Below are 20,370 nucleotides of genomic sequence, written 5' to 3'. Positions count from 1 at the left end.
ATTTGCAATGATTAGGAGTGTAAAATAATATAAATTTTTTAATTAGATTTGGTTCAATAATGTCGATGCTAAAAAATTTAAATTTAATATAAAATGTGATACTTATAAAAAAAATTTAAAGACATTGTAAATTTTATAAATAACATTTTTATATGACTTTTAACTCCTGAAAAATATGTTTTGTTTCTTCTCTTTCAACAAATCTTATTTATTAGCAGTTATAAAGGATGTCAAAAACATAAAATTAGATAATTGTTTTTATAAATTAAAATATACTAAAAATATCTCATCTTTTTTAAAATATTATTAAAAATTGAGATTTATATTTAAAAAAAAAAAAAACTAAATTTGAGATATAGGAGTCGCGAATAACCTAAATATCTATTTTGAATAGTTTAAATAATAGAATATACCTTTTCATATTTTTAATTTTTGTTTTGTTCTCACTCCAATTTCTAATATATTTTAAGTTCATATCTACGGATCCGATGATGTAAAATCTAATTGATTTGGACTTTAGATTGACGCAGAAACAATATCCCAATAATACTCTATATTATTTTTTATTATTACTTCATTCAGTTCTAGAAGGGGCCATTCAATTAATATTTTTAAAATTTATAAAAAAATTTATAAATTATAAATATATAATAATAATTATTATTTTTATATTTATTATAAAAATTAAAATTCATTTAATGTGAAAAATAATTCAAACTCAAAATTACTTAACAAATTAAATTTTAAGTATAATTAGTTAGATTTTAGTATATATAGATAATTATATATTTAAAACTTCAGATTTTTTTTTCTTTTTTTTTTTGGACTACAGACTTGTTTAAGTCGAAGATAAACGTGCCATCATAAGATTATCTATATGCCACTTTATTGAGTGGCGGGACCTCCTTTTTTTCTTCTTCTCTTTTTTTGCATGTTGACTTGACTCGCTAGTGAGTGCTGGCTGCATACCATGGTTAACACATTTTTGGAAAATAAGAAGAACCATTTTCAGGTTATTCAACTTTCCATTTATTTTGGCAATGAGCCTAACAAATATATATATATATATATACATTTTATTACTTAAAACAACAAGAACAACAATAACACAGACCAAGTATTGCGACGAACCCATTAATACCCTACACCATACGAAGGGCTGGCTAACTAAAATATTAATGCTATAAAATTGACATCTATAGCGAGGGCTAACAACTTGAAATCCTTGATCTGACCATGCAATCCATCTATTTGATGGAATATTTACACTCCCTTCTGATTCATTGCCCTTGGACCATTAATCCTAGTTGATGTATTGTCAAAATTAGCGCCATAATTCGAATCAAATACCACCAAATTCAAAAGCATAAAAAATTAAAAATAAAATGGAACTAAACAATACAATGGTTTAACACTTAAAATTAGCACCATTAGTCACAATCTTTTGATCCATAAGTTCAGTATCAACTAAATAATATATATATATTTATATAGCAAATTAAAGTTGAAGGATTGAAGATGGAATTTTCCTATTATCAAGCTGTTTTTTTTTTTTTTACAGATTTTATTGTACAAATTATATTTTGTTTCACCCGTAATTTGTATCTTTAAACATCTTAATGAGTGAGATAAAGAATGAAAATGAAAGCCTTATATATTATGTAATATATTGCAACATAGAAGTGACAAGTCCATTTCTCTTATGCCAAAAAGAATCACAAATTAATAAGGAGGAAGGGAGGATGGAGGATCAACATCACTCCACGTGAAAGGCACCTAATCAATAATATCATCAAGGCGGACTCCTATTTTGGTATCGCCATATGTCTTTATATATATATATATATATATATATATATATATATATATATATATATATATATATATATATATATATGTGAGACAGCTGAACCGGTCCGCACCGACGTAAACGGAACGGAGATCCAGCGGCACAAAAACTCGCGTCACATGCGCTTATCAATTAATATTGAACATCCACGACGACGACAGAGAAACAAACGGCAGCTCGAACGGTGTTCCCTTGCTTAACGGTAGTTATAGCTGTTAAAGAAAAGAAACATCAATTATTAAAACCGACCAAAGTCTTTAATTAGATCCCCACAGTTTCTTAACCCCTTTTTCCCCATTCCATGTTTTGATTGTTTTATTCGGAACTTCCATTAGTGTTGTCAAGTTCCAGTGCATGTTTCACCAGCAAATTCTAAGAACTTTTCTATCAGGTAACTTAATATTTTTTTTTTAAACGAAAAACTGTCTTTTTATTAGATGAATTGATGTCAAATAGATGCAATAAATTTGGTGTAAATGTATCATTTATTTATTTATTTTTATCTAGGTTAGCGCTTTTGTGCTTTAAAATTTATTATTCTTTTTAATGATTTTATAAATAAAAGGACTTATCTGTCCCTGTCTGTGCGTTGCGCCTGGGTTACCCTTGCCCCTTTGATTGGATCCATATATTCGTAATGAAACATCGATGTCAAATGACATTTCCTCTTTAAATATAATGACAAAAGAAGAGGGAGAGAGAGTAGATCAGAAGGTTAAAGCTTAAGAAAAAAGGAAGGATAATGACAGTAATGATAATGATAATTGGCAGCTTTAATTTCCTTTTAGGTGAAGAGACGCGTCGTGTTTGAATGTGAAACCAAACATTTCAGAACGAAATTGGGTGAAAAGGCACACATGACTAAAATTATCAATTGGAAAAATTGGCGAAACCATCCAAGAGAAAGAGAAAAAAAAGAAGAAGAAAAGGTACAAAAGAAGTAGATGACTCATCATATATTCTAATAGAGATGGGGTTTGTTAATTGTTACTTCAAATACTTTATATGGATCTGGTAATGACCACTAAGAACTGATTAAATACACATCGCACTCACTCTTTTATTTAATTTTATCTGACAAGTCCACTTTTAAACTAATAGCTACTGGTTAAGTATTATTTTGATTTTAATTGTTGACTGTTGAGAAATGTGAAATGGCAAAGACCCGCTGTCTTAGGGTTTGAGGCAAACCTTCCTTGCTTGTGCTTGTGCTTGTGCCTGTGCTTTCTACTTGTAGTAGAAGATACACACAAACATACACTCGACTCGACATTATAATTACAACCTGCCTGCCGGTGTTTCACGTGGGCTTTCATGGCCAGCCCATCATCATCCCGTGACTAGGAGGAGATACACAGTGCATTTTTTTTATATATAATAAATTATTGCATCAAATTATTCGCAATTCCAATAATTGGACCACCAGCAGCAGATTGCTATACAGAGAGTAATATTGGCTTTTGTCCTACCCCCTGTTGCTATTGCTATTTGTCCCACAAATATTAATTCATATTATTACTCTTTTTTTTGTTGGACTGCTTAAATGAAATAATACGATACGTTTTTATATAATAACTCAGTACACAAACACGTGGCGAAGAGATAAAAAGAGAAAACTCAGCACCATAAATACAAAAATGTCTCAAATGGATTGCATCTGCACATGCCGATGAACGAGGACAAGAGCTTATAGAATTGGGACGGAAGATAGAAGAAGAAGTGAGCACTGATCACTGATGAGTAATGAGCATTAGCCAATGGCCAGCTGCCCATGGTTCTATGTTTCTTGCAGATAAAATGTCAGCTTTTTCCCATTAATACAAAGAAAACATGGTAGGCCAGGTCGATCGCCATGGTGAAGTGTGTACTCCTACTCCACCTGGTGGTTCTATCTATAGGGATTACCAGTGTATGGGAAGGAATTGCATAGTTCATCGTGAATGTCTAATCCACCAGCTAGTTTATGTAGAGTCATAATAGTCACATCACAAAATTCACACCAGCAGAGATTCCAGATGTAAGAAAAAAATATATGAATATTCAACATTTACAAAACACTACATTTCGATTTTTTATGTAATATATATGAATTAAATAATAACATCTAGCAACAAAATCTAACGCAAATTTTTAAAAAGGGTCTATAAAATAATATATGGATTTATCTAATATTTTCGTATAGCTATTATCTGAAATGTTTTCATATTCTTAAAATAAACCCACTTCGTAAAAATAAAGTTTTGTTATTTAAATTTAAAGAAAGCTAATGTGAATTTATTATTTGACATGGTTGGAATGGAATGCCTACCCAATTTTGTTGCTCGAGTGCAAATGGAGGTGTGATTAATAAAGCCATCATAAATTCTCTCATGAATACTCATATATTATTATTGCTCTTCATTAAATTTCAAACTCATGTTTTACAGGGAGTAGAATACTTTGCAAAATCCCATTTATTTTTGCATGTCCCTTTTCCAATTTTATTCTGGTCGTAGTGATTTGTCTTGACCGTGTTTTTTTGTTAAAGAAAAAAAATATTCCGGTAATTTAACAAAAACTTCTTTTTGCTAGAAAAGAAAAATATAACTACTTTAAACTAGGGGAAAAAGAACAATCATTAATATGAATATTATATAAAGCCAGAGAGCCGGGGGGTTGGGTGTTGTGGCCAGTGCACACAGTACGGTTAAAGAACACAATGGCGGATAGGGTAGCAGAGTACTGAAGTAACAGATCAGAGAAGTCTCATTTACTCATCTGCTTGTCACTGATTCTTCACATATTTCACCATCTTTTCTCAAATTTTGCTTCCACCGCCACCCCAGCAGCTAGACTGAAAGATGGAAACTAACTCAGTTTCCAAGCTTTTAACCTTCTTCTTGATGGTCTTATTAATGGGTTCTAAGCTGGTCCAATGTACTGTAACCTATGATAAGAAAGCCATTATCATCAATGGTCAAAGGAGAATCCTTATCTCCGGGTCCATTCACTATCCCAGAAGCACACCTGAGGTACTTTCCTTTTTCTTTATTAATTCCATAGTACGCGTTTCTTTTATGGCTGTTTTATGACATTTTTAGTTGTTTATCTGAAATGGGTTTTGTTTTCTCTTCTTTTTTGTTTCTTTGGCTGTAGATGTGGGAAGATCTTATACAGAAGGCAAAAGATGGTGGCTTAGATGTTATCGACACTTATGTTTTCTGGGATGTTCATGAGACTTCTCCTGGCAATGTACTTTCTTGGATCTCCATTTCTCTTTTGCTACTTCTTTTTGGAGCTTCATACTTTTCTTTTTGTAACCTGCATATCTCTAAGCGTATTTTCCTTTTCTACTTGGAGGTTTGTAGTATAATTTTGATGGAAGATATGACCTGGTACGGTTTATTAAGACAGTCCAGAAAGTGGGGCTATATGCTCATCTGCGCATTGGACCTTATGTTTGTGCAGAATGGAATTTCGGGTACTGCAATATGTTTTTCTGTTCTTTTTCCCCCATTTCCCGTTCTACATATATATATTTTTCATAAATTTCAGGGTAAACGCTTGGCAAGTAATGAGTTTAATTTGTGGGGCGGGCGGGTGGGGAGGGGTTGGTTAATATATATACTTTTTGCACCTTCTCAAAATTAAATGCTCTTTGATTCTTTCTCTCTGTCACACTGTGTAGGGGATTTCCTGTTTGGTTGAAGTATGTTCCTGGTATCAGCTTCAGAACAGATAATGAGCCTTTCAAGGTTGATATAATCTAGTTCTGCTTTTAAATTTTTCTAATACTGAAAATGAGAAATTATCATTGATGCATAGCTTGGGAGAGCATCAGTGGAAATTAAATACTTGTAAAGCTAAAGTGTATTTGGCAATTAATTAATATTTGTAATCTTCTTTTTGGTTTTGAAGGCGGCAATGCAGGGGTTCACCCAAAAAATTGTGCAGATGATGAAAAATGAAAATCTATTTGCATCACAAGGTGGTCCTATCATCCTCTCTCAGGTATGTATATTATCTGATCTTGAACTTTTGAGCTGCTGTGGTTTTTCTTACATTGGATATGTATTTGATCTTGAGCAACCTTTTCTTTTCCCATATCTTTTCATTGTTGATTTGTGCAGATTGAAAATGAGTATGGCCCAGAGAGTAGAGCTCTTGGGGCTGCTGGTCGTTCCTATATAAATTGGGCAGCAAAGATGGCAGTTGGACTGGATACCGGAGTTCCATGGGTTATGTGCAAGGAAGATGATGCCCCAGACCCTATGGTCAGACAACTTATCTGGTTGCCTTCGTAGCTGATTTCATTATTTTGATGTCAAGAAACCTTTCTCAATTGGTTAATCTGAATTATGCTACAGATTAATACATGTAATGGTTTTTACTGTGATGCCTTCGCTCCCAACAAACCTTACAAACCGACATTGTGGACTGAGGCGTGGAGTGGCTGGTAAATACTAAATAGTAACATCCATATGTCATTGAAGTTGTCTGTCTGAATGCAATGTGGTGTTCTGACTCCCCTGTGGTTTTCATTTTTCTTGCCTTAATAAAGGTTTACTGAATTTGGGGGTCCCATTCATCAGCGACCAGTTGAAGATTTGGCATTTGCAGTTGCGCGTTTCATACAAAAGGGCGGCTCATATTTTAACTACTACATGGTTGGTTTACTTTCGTGATACAGTTTATGGTTAAAGTCAAAAACTTATTGATCCTAGGTTTTTCTTTTTTTTTTTTTAATAATATTTTGCTTCTGTACGATGTGTTCTGATAGTATCATGGAGGAACAAATTTTGGACGCTCTGCTGGAGGCCCATTCATTACAACCAGTTATGACTATGATGCTCCAATAGATGAATATGGTAAGAACACTCGGCTTATCCCCACAATTTCTTCAGTCCTTTGGCAAATATTAAAGGCAACTAGCCAATGATTTTGACTTATAATTCACTTAATTATTTTAAGTACTCCGCAATATTCCAGAGTTGCACCAAATGTTTTGAATTAGAGATTTTGAGCCAACATTATTATTTTCCAAAACCAAAGTTATCCTGACTTTGTGCGTATGACAGTATAGGTTGTAAACATTAAGATCCAGAGGTAACTGTTTCCTTGCTTTAGGTTTGATCAGGGAACCTAAATATGGTCATCTGAAAGCGCTTCACAAAGCTATAAAGTTATGTGAACATGCTTTAGTTTCTTCAGATCCCAGCATAACATCATTAGGAACCTACCAACAGGTATGCCTTTTCTTTACAAAATCCATTTCATTTTTAACATTATATATATTCTATGTCATAATTAACATGTTAACAGTGTCAATGCCAATTCTGATAACTGTTCATCCTGCAGGCTCACGTATTTTCTTCTGGACGAAGCTGTGCAGCTTTTCTTGCCAATTACAATGCAAAATCTGCTGCTAGGGTGATGTTCAACAACATGCACTATGATTTGCCACCTTGGTCCATTAGCATACTTCCTGATTGCAGGAATGTGGTATTTAACACTGCAAGGGTAAGAAAGCTATAGAGGATCTTGCTACAATATACACAGTAGAAAGGATATTCTCTCAATCTAATTGTTTACTTGGTCAATTTTGTATCAATTTATTAATTACGCAATTTTATGTCAAGTTACTACTTTTCTGCGATTGTCTAGGTTGGAGCTCAAACATTACGTATGCAGATGTTGCCAACTGGTTCTGAATTGTTCTCTTGGGAGACCTATGATGAAGAGATTTCTTCGCTAACAGATAGTTCAAGGATAACAGCTCTTGGACTTTTGGAGCAGATAAATGTCACTAGAGATACCAGTGACTATCTATGGTATTTGACCAGGTGAGCTCAATGTAATCCCGTATTTTGATATTCATTCATGGAAGCAGTGATGGCAGAACCTATGCAGTTTCTCTCCCCAGTGGTGAATACTTTGTAATAGTGCTTACATATGGCATCATGAAATTAACTTTTCATTTTCGGTTTCTTCTCAGTGTCGACATTAGCCCCTCAGAAGCATTTCTTCGAAATGGGCAAAAGCCCAGTCTCACTGTGCAGTCAGCAGGCCATGGTCTTCATGTCTTCATCAATGGGCAGTTTTCGGGTATGCCTTTGAATCTTAGATCTTTTAGTACCTAACTGGGTTTTACTTCGCTTGTCTGATAAGTGTTATAAACTAAATACTTTTTCTTGCTGCCTTATAATAATCGCAGGATCAGCCTTTGGGACCAGAGAGAACAGGCAACTTACCTTTACAGGACCAGTCAACCTACGCGCTGGAACAAATAGAATTGCACTACTTAGCATAGCTGTTGGATTACCGGTTGGTTCCCTTCTTATGCCTCTTTGCCTTTCTTTGATCTGATTATATAAACATCAAGTATGACAATAGTCCCTTGAAGTGCTTCAAATACTGACTAATTTCTGCTTTATTCAAGAATGTCGGCTTGCACTACGAGACATGGAAAACCGGTGTACAAGGTCCAGTATTACTAAATGGCCTTAACCAGGGAAAGAAAGACTTAACATGGCAGAAATGGTCCTACCAGGTTTGTCATCGTACTGCTTCTGTAACGTTATTTGTGTTTTAGGGGTCGGCAGAAGTTTAAATCACAAAGTATCAAATTTAATCAGGTAGGTCTAAAAGGAGAAGCAATGAATCTGGTTTCTCCAAATGGAGTCTCATCTGTTGATTGGATCGAAGGGTCCCTAGCGTCCAGCCAAGGGCAGGCCTTGAAGTGGCATAAGGTAAGACTGGAGCAGAATAAAGACATGATAGTTTGTAAACCTTAAGCACAATTTAAAGAGGTTGCTTTATCTTGTTGGAACCTTCAGGCTTATTTTGATGCACCTAGAGGAAACGAACCATTAGCTTTGGACATGCGCAGCATGGGAAAGGGTCAGGTGTGGATCAATGGGCAGAGTATTGGAAGATACTGGATGGCTTATGCAAAGGGTGATTGCAACAGTTGTAGTTATATTTGGACATTCCGGCCTTCAAAGTGCCAACTTGGTTGTGGCGAACCAACACAAAGATGGTATTTCTAACTGAAGACTAAAATTTTAATGATGCACTTACAGTTCCCTGACCATAGGTGCAAAAAGTATCTTACAGCTATATAAATTTGTGAATGAATTTGACAGGTATCATGTTCCAAGGTCCTGGTTAAAGCCAACAAAAAACTTGCTGGTTGTTTTTGAAGAGCTTGGTGGGGATGCATCAAAGATATCGCTTGTCAAGAGGTCAATCGAAGGTGTTTGTGCTGATGCCTATGAGCACCACCCAGCCACTAAGAATTATAATACAGGGGGCAATGATGAATCATCAAAACTTCACCAGGCTAAGATTCACCTGCGGTGTGCCCCAGGGCAATTCATAGCAGCTATAAAATTTGCAAGTTTTGGTACTCCTTCTGGAACTTGTGGAAGTTTTCAGCAAGGAACTTGTCATGCACCGAACACTCATTCTGTTATAGAAAAGGTAAATTTTGTTGATATAATATTCCTGTCTTTAGAACATACCCATCTGACTGCATTGTTTTTTAAACTGCTTTGAATATCATTTGTAATTAGTTTACTTGTACATTTCCATTCAAATTCTTGTGCTCCGCAGAAATGTATTGGGCAAGAGAGCTGTATGGTTACCATATCCAACAGTAACTTTGGTGCTGATCCATGTCCAAATGTATTGAAGAAGCTATCGGTTGAAGCTGTTTGTTCCACAGGGACCACAACTAGTTAATGCAAGGGAACAGACACTGAAAGAAGTTCCAGATTTCCAAATTAAATATGATTACTAATACACTGCATGGAGCTACGAGGGAAGAAAATAAAAGTTCAAAATGCAAAGTTCAAACCAGATCCCCCAATGTTTGGTCATAATTATCTACAATGTATAGCTAATGTCTAGGTTGTAGTATTTAAGCTTTTTGGATGGATGATGTGATTTTGTAAAGCAATTGATTATTTATAGGCAAGTACTATTTCACTGGCCATTACCCTAAAGATGGGAGGCAAAATTTATTTTGAGCAGTAATGGAATCAGATTTATTGGGGTGAGAATGAACACCAAGCTCAATGTTGGTGGAAGTAGAGCTAAGATCGCAGTGATTCTTGTGTAAACAAAGGATCTGTAATAGATTGTGATTTCTCTCACTTCTTCAAACGCCACAGTTCTCGTGCAAATGAGAAGGCATTTGTTTTACAGGAGAACCCTGTCACACTATCCATCTGAGATATTTGAGTAGACAACTTGTGTTGATGCGATAGCCTGCGCCCTGCAGGACCTAATTCTGTATGTATAAGATTGGTTGAGTGAGAGTTTATTTTTAAGCATTATTTGAATAATTAAAATGAGATGGAGGGAGAGAAGAAGATACAGTCATTCACAATTTAACATTATGATTATAGTATTATACATCAGAAGAGATCTTGATAATTGTTTTAATCTGAATTGCATTTCATGTCTCATTTTTCATTTTACACCTGTTTAACCATTAACAACCGACAGTTATTTTGATAAGAGTTGCATCGAACACATTCCTGAGAGTTTTACCAGTTGGTGGTGGGATGGGAAAAGGCTGGTGGGGTTCATGGGATTTTGGCCGACAATGGAGGTCCTTTTGACACACTGGGACAACAAAAAGCCCCTCAACAGCCTCCTGGCTTAGCTCATCGATTCATTCCCCTCACAGCATCTAGCAAAAATTCATTCACATTTAACCCTGCACTTAGAGGTGCGCATAGGCATTGTTGAGAAAACAGGTTTTCCGTAGCAACCAGTCAACAATGACCAAGTAATGGCAAGATTGAGAAAATTCACATACGAAGTATTTTCCGACAACGACGGGCAGCAATGATTCTACAAACAAGGTATCCATGTCTCATATAATGAAAGCAGGGAGAAAATGCTATAGATAGGACTAAACATCATCAAGTGGGGGTCTCAGACCAACGAACGTAACATATAGCAGTCACACTACAACATAAATTCATCACGCAAATACACACTGGAGATAAAGATATCTAACAGGCCGTAATTACACTGCCAGTAGCACCTAGTGTGCGCTTCATCTTCTATGCTGCTCCAACCGGGGTAGCATACTTTGCAATGGTCATCTGCAATTCCTCTTTGTTGGCACCCACAACCTTGTGCACTATTTTTCCTTCTTTCAGAAACATAAAAGTTGGCATTGCCTCCACAGCCCAATCCTCAGCCACAGACTGTACGCAGAAGACGAAGTACTTAATAGGTCTCTTTCGAGCTATGTGAATTTCATTCTATTTAAGGATGACCCTAATGACTACAAGGATTTCAAAAAGTAGATTTATTACCTTCAATTCATCCACATCCACCTTCAAAAAAGTGACATTAGGCATCTTCTTGGCCATCTCTGCAAGAATTGGAGCTATGAAACGGCAAGGCCCACACCATGAAGCAGTAAAATCAACAACAATCTGTTTAAAGAGACAGAAGCTTAAAGTGAGGAATTTCTTTAGTAGCAGAATCAAAGAGCTATCTCCCTCATTAAGAGATTTCATAGATTCAATCAAAAGTACTATCCAGAAAGATTGCGATTTGCATAAAGCAGTATGCACAAATAATGAGAAAGTCCTCAGTCCTGCATCAAGCACTCTAAAGAGAGCATTCTGGCCCCATATATATAAATCTGGATTTTAACCTGATAAAACTGCAAATAATAACTGAAGCACCTAATTCCAATCAAATAAAATATTATCTGGGCCTCTTTTTTTGAAATTCAATTAAGCAAATTTATTTTAAATATCATATTTGTATCAAGACCACAAGAAACAAACAAACTGGAAAAGCAACAAACAAATACGTAACTAAACAATTAGTTGTGCCATCACACAAGTTAGACCACAATTAAAAACACAAGCTTATTTACAATTCAAAGAAATCCAGCTGTTGTATATATGTCAAAGAAAAAAAAAAAACCCATAGGAGTGCTAAAGATAAACTACAATGACTCCTAGGTTCAATCAGAAACAAGAAAAGGGTTAAAAAGAGAGAAAGAATGAGCAAAAATGAGATACCAGTTTCTTGGTCTCCTGTCCCTTCTCGAGCTGCTCGGTCCAGGCCTCAACTGTGTGGCAGGCAATCACTTGTCCTTCTTCAGCCATTTTTCTCCTATCGGAAAAACTGAGAATCTTGAGCAAAGCTAGTTTACTTTTATTTTCTTTTGTATTTAACTGTTCTTCTTAGATTGATATTGGAGTTGATCTTCTCCCCTAGTATATATAACCGCTTCGATAGTTTTTTGCTTACAAAAATGCAGTCGTACTTTGAACATTATTACGAACCATGCCCTTAAGCTTATTATTGACGCGATTGGGCGCTTTAGGAGAACGCATGCTTACACGTCATCAGGAGGAAGGAAAGGGAGGAAAACTTGGTCACCGTTATGAACGCCGACATGGCACAGCAAGGAAATGTCAACACGAAATCTACGTGTGTACATACGCGGAGGAAGCGAAGACGGTTCACTTATGGATGGCAAACGAGCCCAGCCAATTTTAATAAATTCAAATTTAATTTATTATTTTACGTAAATTTAAACCGATTTCGAATTTAATAATTATAAATCTAAATTTATTTTAAATTTAACTTATTAAAATTTATTTATTAATTTTAATTTTTAATTTATTTAATATTATATTATTTCATTATATGTTAAAAATATTAAATATTTAATAAAAATTAAATATATTTATAATAAAGATAAAAAATATTTTATATTATATAATAAAAATTAAAATATCTTTACACATCAATTTATATAAATTGATAAATATTTATATGTATATAATAATAATAAAATAAAAAATATTATATATTTTTTATGAGTTTAAACACAAATTTATTTATGAGTTAGTTTACAAATAAACTCGTTAGTATTTAGATAAATTAACTCGCAAATTAACGAATCAAATATTAATAAGTTTGAACTTAATTTGTTAATACTAACAACTTTCTATTAACAACCTCGGACAAATTTTTATCCAATTGAATGCCAAATAGCTCCCAAAAGTCTTGATTTTTTTTTAACTTAAAATAGCCCTACTTACTACTGTCCAAATAGTTATTTCATCTACATGACTTTTAATCCAGAAAACGTTGATCTCCAAGGATGCTTCTTATAAGTCTTTTTCTTTTTTTAAAGTTTAAACAATTTAATCTTTTATTTTAAGATACCTTAAAATATGTGCTTCTTCAATCTACCTCTTTCTCTAATTTTTTATTCAATTTTTCATTGCTACAAAATATATCTAGAAAGTTCTAGAGTACTTGTGATTTTTAAGAAAAAAAAGTTAAAATATCTTAAAAAGTCTTTTTTCAAGAAAAAGGAACTCTCAAAATATTTCAAAAAGAAAAAAAAATAGATTAGAGAGTCTTTTTAAAGCTATAATCTTTTCAATATTTTCTTTATAATAAAAAATGAGTATATAATTTAAAATTTTATGAAGATCTTTTAAATTTATAAGATATTTTAAATTATTTTAATTAGTTGTATTTTATTTATTATTTTTAATAAAAGATATTATTATAGATTTTAATTTTTTTTTTCTCTACTATCGATTATTTTAGTAATTTTAAAGATAACAATTAAGAGGGACTAATTTTAAAGAATGTGTTATTTTGACCAATCTAGAGGAGGCACCACCTTTTCCAAATGGGCTGAGCCTCATGAATTGGGCTCTTCCTTGCCGATCCCCTTTGTTTCCGGACGTACAAGGAATAAAAAATAAAATAAAATTACATCAAATAAGTTTTACTAAAAACACATAAAATAGCGGCATCCCATGTAAAACACATGAAAGTTGATCAAACAGTTTGTTATAAGACCAAAACTGTCGCATTCTTTAATGCTTGTGAGTGATGTATGAATTAATATATACAAAATAAAATTTAAGCTTTTTTTTTTATGAAGAAAATAGATAATAGTACTAACATATATTTAATGTGAATTAGAGATTAACTCGGCCAATATAAGTAAATATTTGAACAGAAAGAAGAATTAAATATGAACTAGGTTATTTGTTTGTACAATACTTTAATCTATAAATATTTAAATTTGGTTTCAAAAAAGAATAAAGTATTTAAATTTAGGATATGATTCTCTCATATTTATGAAGTTTATCTAGAGAAGAAGCCATGGGTCTATATAGAGAGAATTGGATTACTGAGTTGAGGCTTGTCTTTCCTAATTCAGACGGGCATCAAATATTGAAGATATTTTTCTGAGGAATCGAAAATGATACGGCTATGGACTGCCACCACACTGCTTAAAAACATTGTCAGTTATCCAATAAGTGCACACGTGCCATGTGTGCTCCAGATAACCTCACTCCCACCACACACCCCTTAAATTCTACCCCACTCCGTATTTATCCACATCTTTCTTTCGTCTCCTTAAATTAAATTAGACCCAACCCACCAGATTTTACAAATCCAACACTCAGTTTTTGTTTTAAGACTGATTTTCTTTAATTTTGCAGTTTCCACATGGCAAATAATTGATGTTATTATTAACCCCCAAAAAAGAAAAAAAAAAAGAAAAAAAGAATTCATTACTCAACCACGCTCACTCACTCGCATTCCTTCTCTCTATTTCTTTCTCTGAATTAGTATTGTTTCCGAGATGGCACTGCTTCAGCTAATTTCTACTAACAAACCCTCATTAATAAACCCCAATACAACAACTTCCCCTCTTTTATTAAACCCTAATAACTCCAATTCACTCCCTTCACTTCTCCATTTGCGTCGCCGCCGTACACGACAGCACAGTAGCAACAGCTCTCTTAGATGCTCCGCCTCATCTTTCTCCGAAAAACATCACGCCAATCATTCAAAATCAAACGACGTCGTTGAACTCCCTCTCTTCCCTCTCCCTCTAGTCTTATTCCCCGGCGCTATTCTCCCTCTCCAGATCTTCGAATTCCGTTACCGCATTATGATGCACACGCTTCTCCACACTGACCTACGTTTCGGCGTCATCTACTCCGACGCCGCCACCGGCACTGCCGAAGTCGGTTGCGTAGGCGAGATCGTTAAACACGAACGTCTCGTCGATGACCGTTTCTTTCTTATATGTAAAGGTCAAGAAAGATTCCGCATAACAAATCTTGTTCGTACAAAACCTTATCTTGTAGCTGAGGTGACGTGGCTAGAGGACCGTCCGTCAGGAGATGAGGACGTGGAGGCTTTAGCGACGGAAGTTGAAACGTATATGAAAGATGTTATTCGATTATCGAATAGGTTAAATGGGAAACCTGAAAAAGAAGCGCAAGATTTGCGTAGAAATCTGTTTCCGACGCCGTTTTCGTTTTTTGTCGGAAGTACTTTTGAAGGTGCTCCACGTGAGCAACAGGCATTACTTGAATTGGAAGATACAGCGGCCAGATTGAAGAGAGAGAAGGAGACTTTGAGGAACACTCTTAATTACTTAACGGCTGCTTCTGCAGTTAAAGACGTGTTTCCGTCATCGTCATAAAAAGAAAAAAGGAATATGAAGAAACAAAGAAAGAGGATATTTTTCAACTAGAAGCACAGAAGAATAGTTATAGCAAAGGGAACGTAGAAATGTATTTAGCTATCAATTTGCTTCTCCTTTTGCTATACAAGTATGTTATACACAAATGGATGTACCCGAGTTGCGAAAATTTGATGTGTAATTTGTGTCCGTGTTTCTCTAATTGTTGACATTCATAAACTGAATAAGATTTTGCACATAATTGATGTTTATTAATTGCTAATATGACGTGCAATCAATAGGAGAGGTTGTGAGTTCTGGATTGATCATGTAGATGCATTATTGTTTTCGCTTGTGGTCAATTTAACTAGTGTAAGATCAGCTTCGATTTTACCATGCCATTTGGTATTCGTTTTTCAGTTGTTCAAGATTAAGGATGAACCGTAAACTAGCGCTATTTACTGTATTTGCAGGTGTCTCTAAATATTCAAGCAGTGAGATCATCGCCAATTTTAATGAAGAGTTATGTGAATGATTGAATTATGTCTCAGGCTGGAACAGCATCATATTCTCATTTACGTACTTTGGCAGTTTACAAATTTGATAAACGACGATCATCAATGGCAGAGACTCATCATCAATGGCAGAACTGGACAGAGTGCCTGATAAATTTGGGTGAAGAGTTCGATACTGGAAGAAGTCAACAAGTTCCAATTGGGACTCTTATGGTAAATTCACATTCACACTGCCAGTTGTTAAAAGAGTTCTGTCTAGGTGCACAGGGCTTGTTTTTCCATGCCCATGACAGGTCTAGAGAGAAATCATCAAGGTCCCTGCAGCAACCCCTAATTATCCAGGCAGAATGATGTTCTCACCTCTTTTCTGGTGTTCTTTTTCATTTTTTTTTGCGTGTGTTTTAATTTTGGTGCCTGAAGGATATGATATTGTCTTGGCACACAATTACTCCAGCAATCCTAGGGTGGCCTTTTGCAATAGCTGTACCTGTTCATAGAGGTTTGCTTATCTACTCGCTTACATATCAAAACTAGCTGATAGGATATCTTTATATCTAATATTCAAGCAATTGATGCACACAAATAAAGATGCAGGTAAGCAGCTCGGGAGACGTAATATACGTACAGACATACGAAAGACATATGCTAAAAGCAGTCTTATATCTAGGATAAGGAAAATCCCTAATCAATTCTTAAATTCATGGACTCTAGAAAGAAGAAACAATGCCAAGCTCACCTCCTTAATTCCCTTCTTAAATCCATCCCCCCATTGTAAAACAATGCCATGCACCAGAAATCTCTCTACACACAAGCTACAACAATACAACTTCTGGGGTGTACACAAAAATTTACGCTCTAAATCTAGAAAGTCTCCCTCCCTTCAATTGTGAAACATGCAACTTCTACAAGGGTTTTTTCTGAAAAAATTAAATCACTCGCCAGAATAAATGAAAATGGTTTTACAGAATCCAACCTTCAAGAAGGGAATTCCAACTGCCAAACATCCCAGAGGAGCTTTTCTTTGCAACTGTTTCCATTCTTGTGGCATTACCAGGAAACTGCAAGCATAAGCAGTATCAGTCTACTGAAGACAAACTTAATTTCAAGCTTTAATTGCACTTTATAGAATCACAACATCAGATAGATTTTAGCTAAAATGATAAATCAACTCTATCAAATTTGTGGTTTTATCCACAGTATTGAACATCACGTGGGATAAACAAAAAGACAACCCATGCAATTCTATCATTTCCACCAGAGAGTAAGATCTTTGAAGTTACAAAAATAAAAGGAAGAATGTCAAGGAAGCAATTTAATGTTCAGAAGAAATTCAAACGACAGTATAATCATGCCTAGCTTTGATAGTTTTATGTGCATCACACAATCAAACAGCTAGCAGATTGAAGGCAGAGAATATGCTGACCTTAAGGCACATGTTCCTTTTTGTGTCGCAAACTGGATAGTCATGGGGGCAACAGTGGAGCCCGTCCTTGCAACACACAGCTGAATCCAATTCGCAACACTTCCACGAAAAGCATAATCCAAAAATGCGGCGAGTACAACAGCAAGTTTCCCCTTCTCCGCATCGAGTGAAAAGATCACATTTAGTGGGTCCTGGTGGAGCTGGAGGAGGGGGATTAGGGCTGGTCTTCACTGGAAATGAAGCCAGCATGTTGATACCACAGAGCCCTTGAGAATTGCCGCTGTTGCGTAGCATGTACATATAACCATTTATTCCCCAGTGTGTTCCCCATGAGTTCTTCACAATCCAATAATCTACACCATTTTCTGACCCATATCCTACAATCAATACAGCATGATCCAAAGAAGTTGAACATGGACCAGTGAAAATTCCCTATCATACAAATAATTAAACCACTTAAAAATCCACTAACCAATTTTTTTTTTGCTGTCTATAGTAAATGGTCATTGATATTAACTATCAAAAACTAACCTTTGAGTACAACTGAAATGCTCTCTCACTGCCGCATATACCGACACTTACAGGTTGAGCTGCAACCGCTTTCAATAACTCTTTCTCATTGTTTTGGGGCACATCAGTGTATCCATCAATGGTTACCACATGCCTTTTCAACTGCAATGTGTATAAATTAGGACTACCGGAATGAAACGAGAAACAGAGAGTGAATCAACATAGACAATGATGTGAACACGGAAGAGTGGGAACTGAATTGAGAGTTTATAGGTGAAGGAAAGCAAATGGAAATAAAATTATTACCTTTTCCTTGTTGCAGGTCTTTTCCCGTGCTTGATATGGATAATCTTCCTCAGTGTCAATCCCATTGTTTTCTATGACAAACTGGTAGGCATAGTCCATTAGTCCACCCTCACAACCATTATTGTAAGATCTGTCGCAATCAACTAACTCCTGCTCCGAGAGGCTAACGAGAGATCCAGTAACAATCTTATTTATGCCTTCAATAGCTCCTGTGGCTGAGAACGACCAACAAGCACCTGCGTAATACAGTAAACAATTTATTCTTAAGCACCATGAAATAGATGTATCTGCAATTTACCAGTCAAAAACAGCTAACAATTATGGCCATATATATATCATTTAGTCATAGTAGAATGATTTAACCAGATTACAGTCAATTGTAGAACTTGATGATTTCAGTCAAAGTGAAAGTCTTGATAACTAAGAACGCAACAAGAAATAGTACTAACTTGATGATTTCAGTCAAGATGGAAGTCTTAACTAAGAATATCAGAAGAAAAATATAGTGCATGAGAAAAAATTGTGAAGAACTGAACTTCACTGCAATCAAAACTAAAAAGGAGAAAACTTTCAAGGTAAAACAAATCTATAAATGAAAGCATTTTTCACAAGCCACCATCTCTTTGATGAGGATTTTAAAATTATAAAGGTGGCAAATCCCTTTTTGGAATACGATTAAGAAATATAGAGAGATGTATATTTCATTGACAAAACAATCAAAATCAAATGCCGGTATACAGCATGCTGAGGTACTAGACTATATTACGAAATCTAATAAATAAGATGGCTGCAATTCTTACATGATTCCCAAGTTTAATAAGTAGAAGGAAAAACAAACAGAGTTAAGAGATTACTACTAATAAATGATAATAAAGATCACACAAGAAGTTCAAAACTAAGTATGCACGATGCTCATGGATCAATATAAAGAAAGACTAGAGTAGTTCAAAAACTCATCAAATAATTAAGCATAAAAAAGATAAAGAATCCAAATAAAAGATGCACGCACCGCAATTCCCTTGATCTTTGACCTGAGAAACAGCCCCTTTCTTTCTCCAATCAATTGATATAGGAACATCGCCAACGAAATCATGCAATGGAAAATTCCGACGGGAAAGCTTCCCGGAGGTTGAAAAGGCAGAGAGGCCCAAGCGAGAAGCTTTGAATTCATGGTGGGTGAGATCAGCAAAGGCATTGAGAGAAAGGGTATAAGAAGAATTACCTTGGCTGTTATGTTTCTTTACAAATTCATAATTTTCCTCGAAGATTTTGAATCTATACAACTTATCTTCCTTTGAAGTGTATGTTTTTCCATGTTCTTTGGTCCAACTCTCAAAGAGCTTAGAGATATCAGAAGAAGAAGAAAAGGAAGAAATAGAAAGGTTAAAGAAGAGGAGAGTGATCAAGAAAAGAGCAGAAAGAAAGTTCATTTTTCTTTTTTCTTATTTTTCTCTCGGAGGAAATAAAGGGAATCTTGCCTTTTTAGTATGGGCGTGTATTTTCTTTTTATTGGATTGGCTGCCTAAAAACGTGGTGAGCCAAGAAACCACTGAAATGTGTCTCATTTATACAGGAAATTTCTTTACAGCTTCCTGAATCATTACACGTGCTTCACTAAGTGAGAATGGAAAGGCAGATATATGACTCGTTAGTGTGTTTGTCTGTACTAAACAAATGAAATTCTACTTTCTTGTTTCTACCGCATGTGAGAGACCTAAAGTATTATTTTCAAACTAAATACAGTTTTGGTCCGGCGAGAGAGTTCTATAGAAGAAACTAAATACGCATCAGGCAGCAGCCCAATTTGCAATTCCAGAGAGAAAAAGAAACAATTGTGTTTTTAATACGAGAACATCAGAAGTTTAATCTATGTTTGGTTAGATTAGAATGATGGATGATAGAAAAGATGCATCTTTCTCTGGGTTGTTTGGTTTGAAAGGATAGTGGAGTAACGAAATTCATGTTTCTTTTGTTTGGTTGGATGATTAAAGAAAGGAAAAGTGAAGCAAGTTAACTAATACATATATAATCCTTTTTCCTCACATTCATCCTCCAATCCAACCATTTTTGAAGCATGAAAATTAATGGCCCAAGCAAGCAGGATAGAAGCAGCAGGTGGCACTTTCAATCCATCCATTGGTCTAACTGAACAAGGTTAATTGAGGATCCCTCCTCTTGCTTTCCTCCACTCCCTTCCATTCTTCCTCAAATTCTTCAAGGCAAACACTCTGTCAGGTAGGAATGGAATGGGCGGTGGTCTTACCATCTCTAAGATTGGGCCGACGGACCGAAT

General features: G+C 35.1%; 4 protein-coding genes across 4 annotated transcripts; 2 read left to right on the top strand and 2 right to left on the bottom strand.

Moving 5' to 3' along the window:
• The first annotated feature begins 4,374 nt into the window (after positions 1 to 4,374).
• Positions 4,375 to 9,888, top strand: LOC8275792 (beta-galactosidase 5). The gene is made up of 19 exons (XM_002510409.4): positions 4,375 to 4,860; positions 4,985 to 5,080; positions 5,197 to 5,309; positions 5,517 to 5,583; positions 5,747 to 5,839; positions 5,959 to 6,102; positions 6,196 to 6,284; positions 6,390 to 6,495; positions 6,609 to 6,696; positions 6,956 to 7,074; positions 7,187 to 7,348; positions 7,493 to 7,671; positions 7,824 to 7,933; positions 8,043 to 8,152; positions 8,268 to 8,378; positions 8,464 to 8,577; positions 8,665 to 8,867; positions 8,974 to 9,310; positions 9,443 to 9,888. The coding sequence occupies exons 1-19, from the start codon at positions 4,690 to 4,692 to the stop codon at positions 9,569 to 9,571; spliced, it is 2,541 nt and encodes an 846-aa protein (XP_002510455.1). The 5' UTR covers positions 4,375 to 4,689; the 3' UTR covers positions 9,572 to 9,888.
• Positions 9,889 to 10,688: 800 nt separating this feature from the next.
• On the bottom strand, positions 10,689 to 12,080 carry LOC8275793 (thioredoxin H-type-like). Its single transcript, XM_002510410.4, has 3 exons — positions 11,887 to 12,080; positions 11,164 to 11,286; positions 10,689 to 11,052 (listed from the first exon to the last, which is right to left on the bottom strand). The coding sequence occupies exons 1-3, from the start codon at positions 11,971 to 11,973 to the stop codon at positions 10,906 to 10,908; spliced, it is 357 nt and encodes a 118-aa protein (XP_002510456.1). The 5' UTR covers positions 11,974 to 12,080; the 3' UTR covers positions 10,689 to 10,905.
• Positions 12,081 to 13,976: 1,896 nt separating this feature from the next.
• Positions 13,977 to 15,595, top strand: LOC8275794 (lon protease 2). The gene has a single exon (XM_002510411.4). The coding sequence runs from the start codon at positions 14,493 to 14,495 to the stop codon at positions 15,342 to 15,344; it is 852 nt and encodes a 283-aa protein (XP_002510457.1). The 5' UTR covers positions 13,977 to 14,492; the 3' UTR covers positions 15,345 to 15,595.
• A 256-nt stretch (positions 15,596 to 15,851) lies between these two features.
• On the bottom strand, positions 15,852 to 19,617 carry LOC8275796 (low-temperature-induced cysteine proteinase). The gene is made up of 6 exons (XM_002510413.4): positions 19,087 to 19,617; positions 18,078 to 18,313; positions 17,793 to 17,933; positions 17,262 to 17,693; positions 16,812 to 16,896; positions 15,852 to 16,325 (listed from the first exon to the last, which is right to left on the bottom strand). The coding sequence occupies exons 1-6, from the start codon at positions 19,505 to 19,507 to the stop codon at positions 16,240 to 16,242; spliced, it is 1,401 nt and encodes a 466-aa protein (XP_002510459.2). The 5' UTR covers positions 19,508 to 19,617; the 3' UTR covers positions 15,852 to 16,239.
• Positions 19,618 to 20,370: the final 753 nt, after the last annotated feature.

The sequence above is a fragment of the Ricinus communis genome, chromosome 2, assembly GCF_019578655.1.
Source record: "Ricinus communis isolate WT05 ecotype wild-type chromosome 2, ASM1957865v1, whole genome shotgun sequence".
NCBI lineage: Eukaryota > Viridiplantae > Streptophyta > Magnoliopsida > Malpighiales > Euphorbiaceae > Ricinus > Ricinus communis.
The sequence above is the reverse complement of the archived record's forward strand: the minus strand, read 5'-3'. Positions and strand labels throughout refer to the sequence as shown.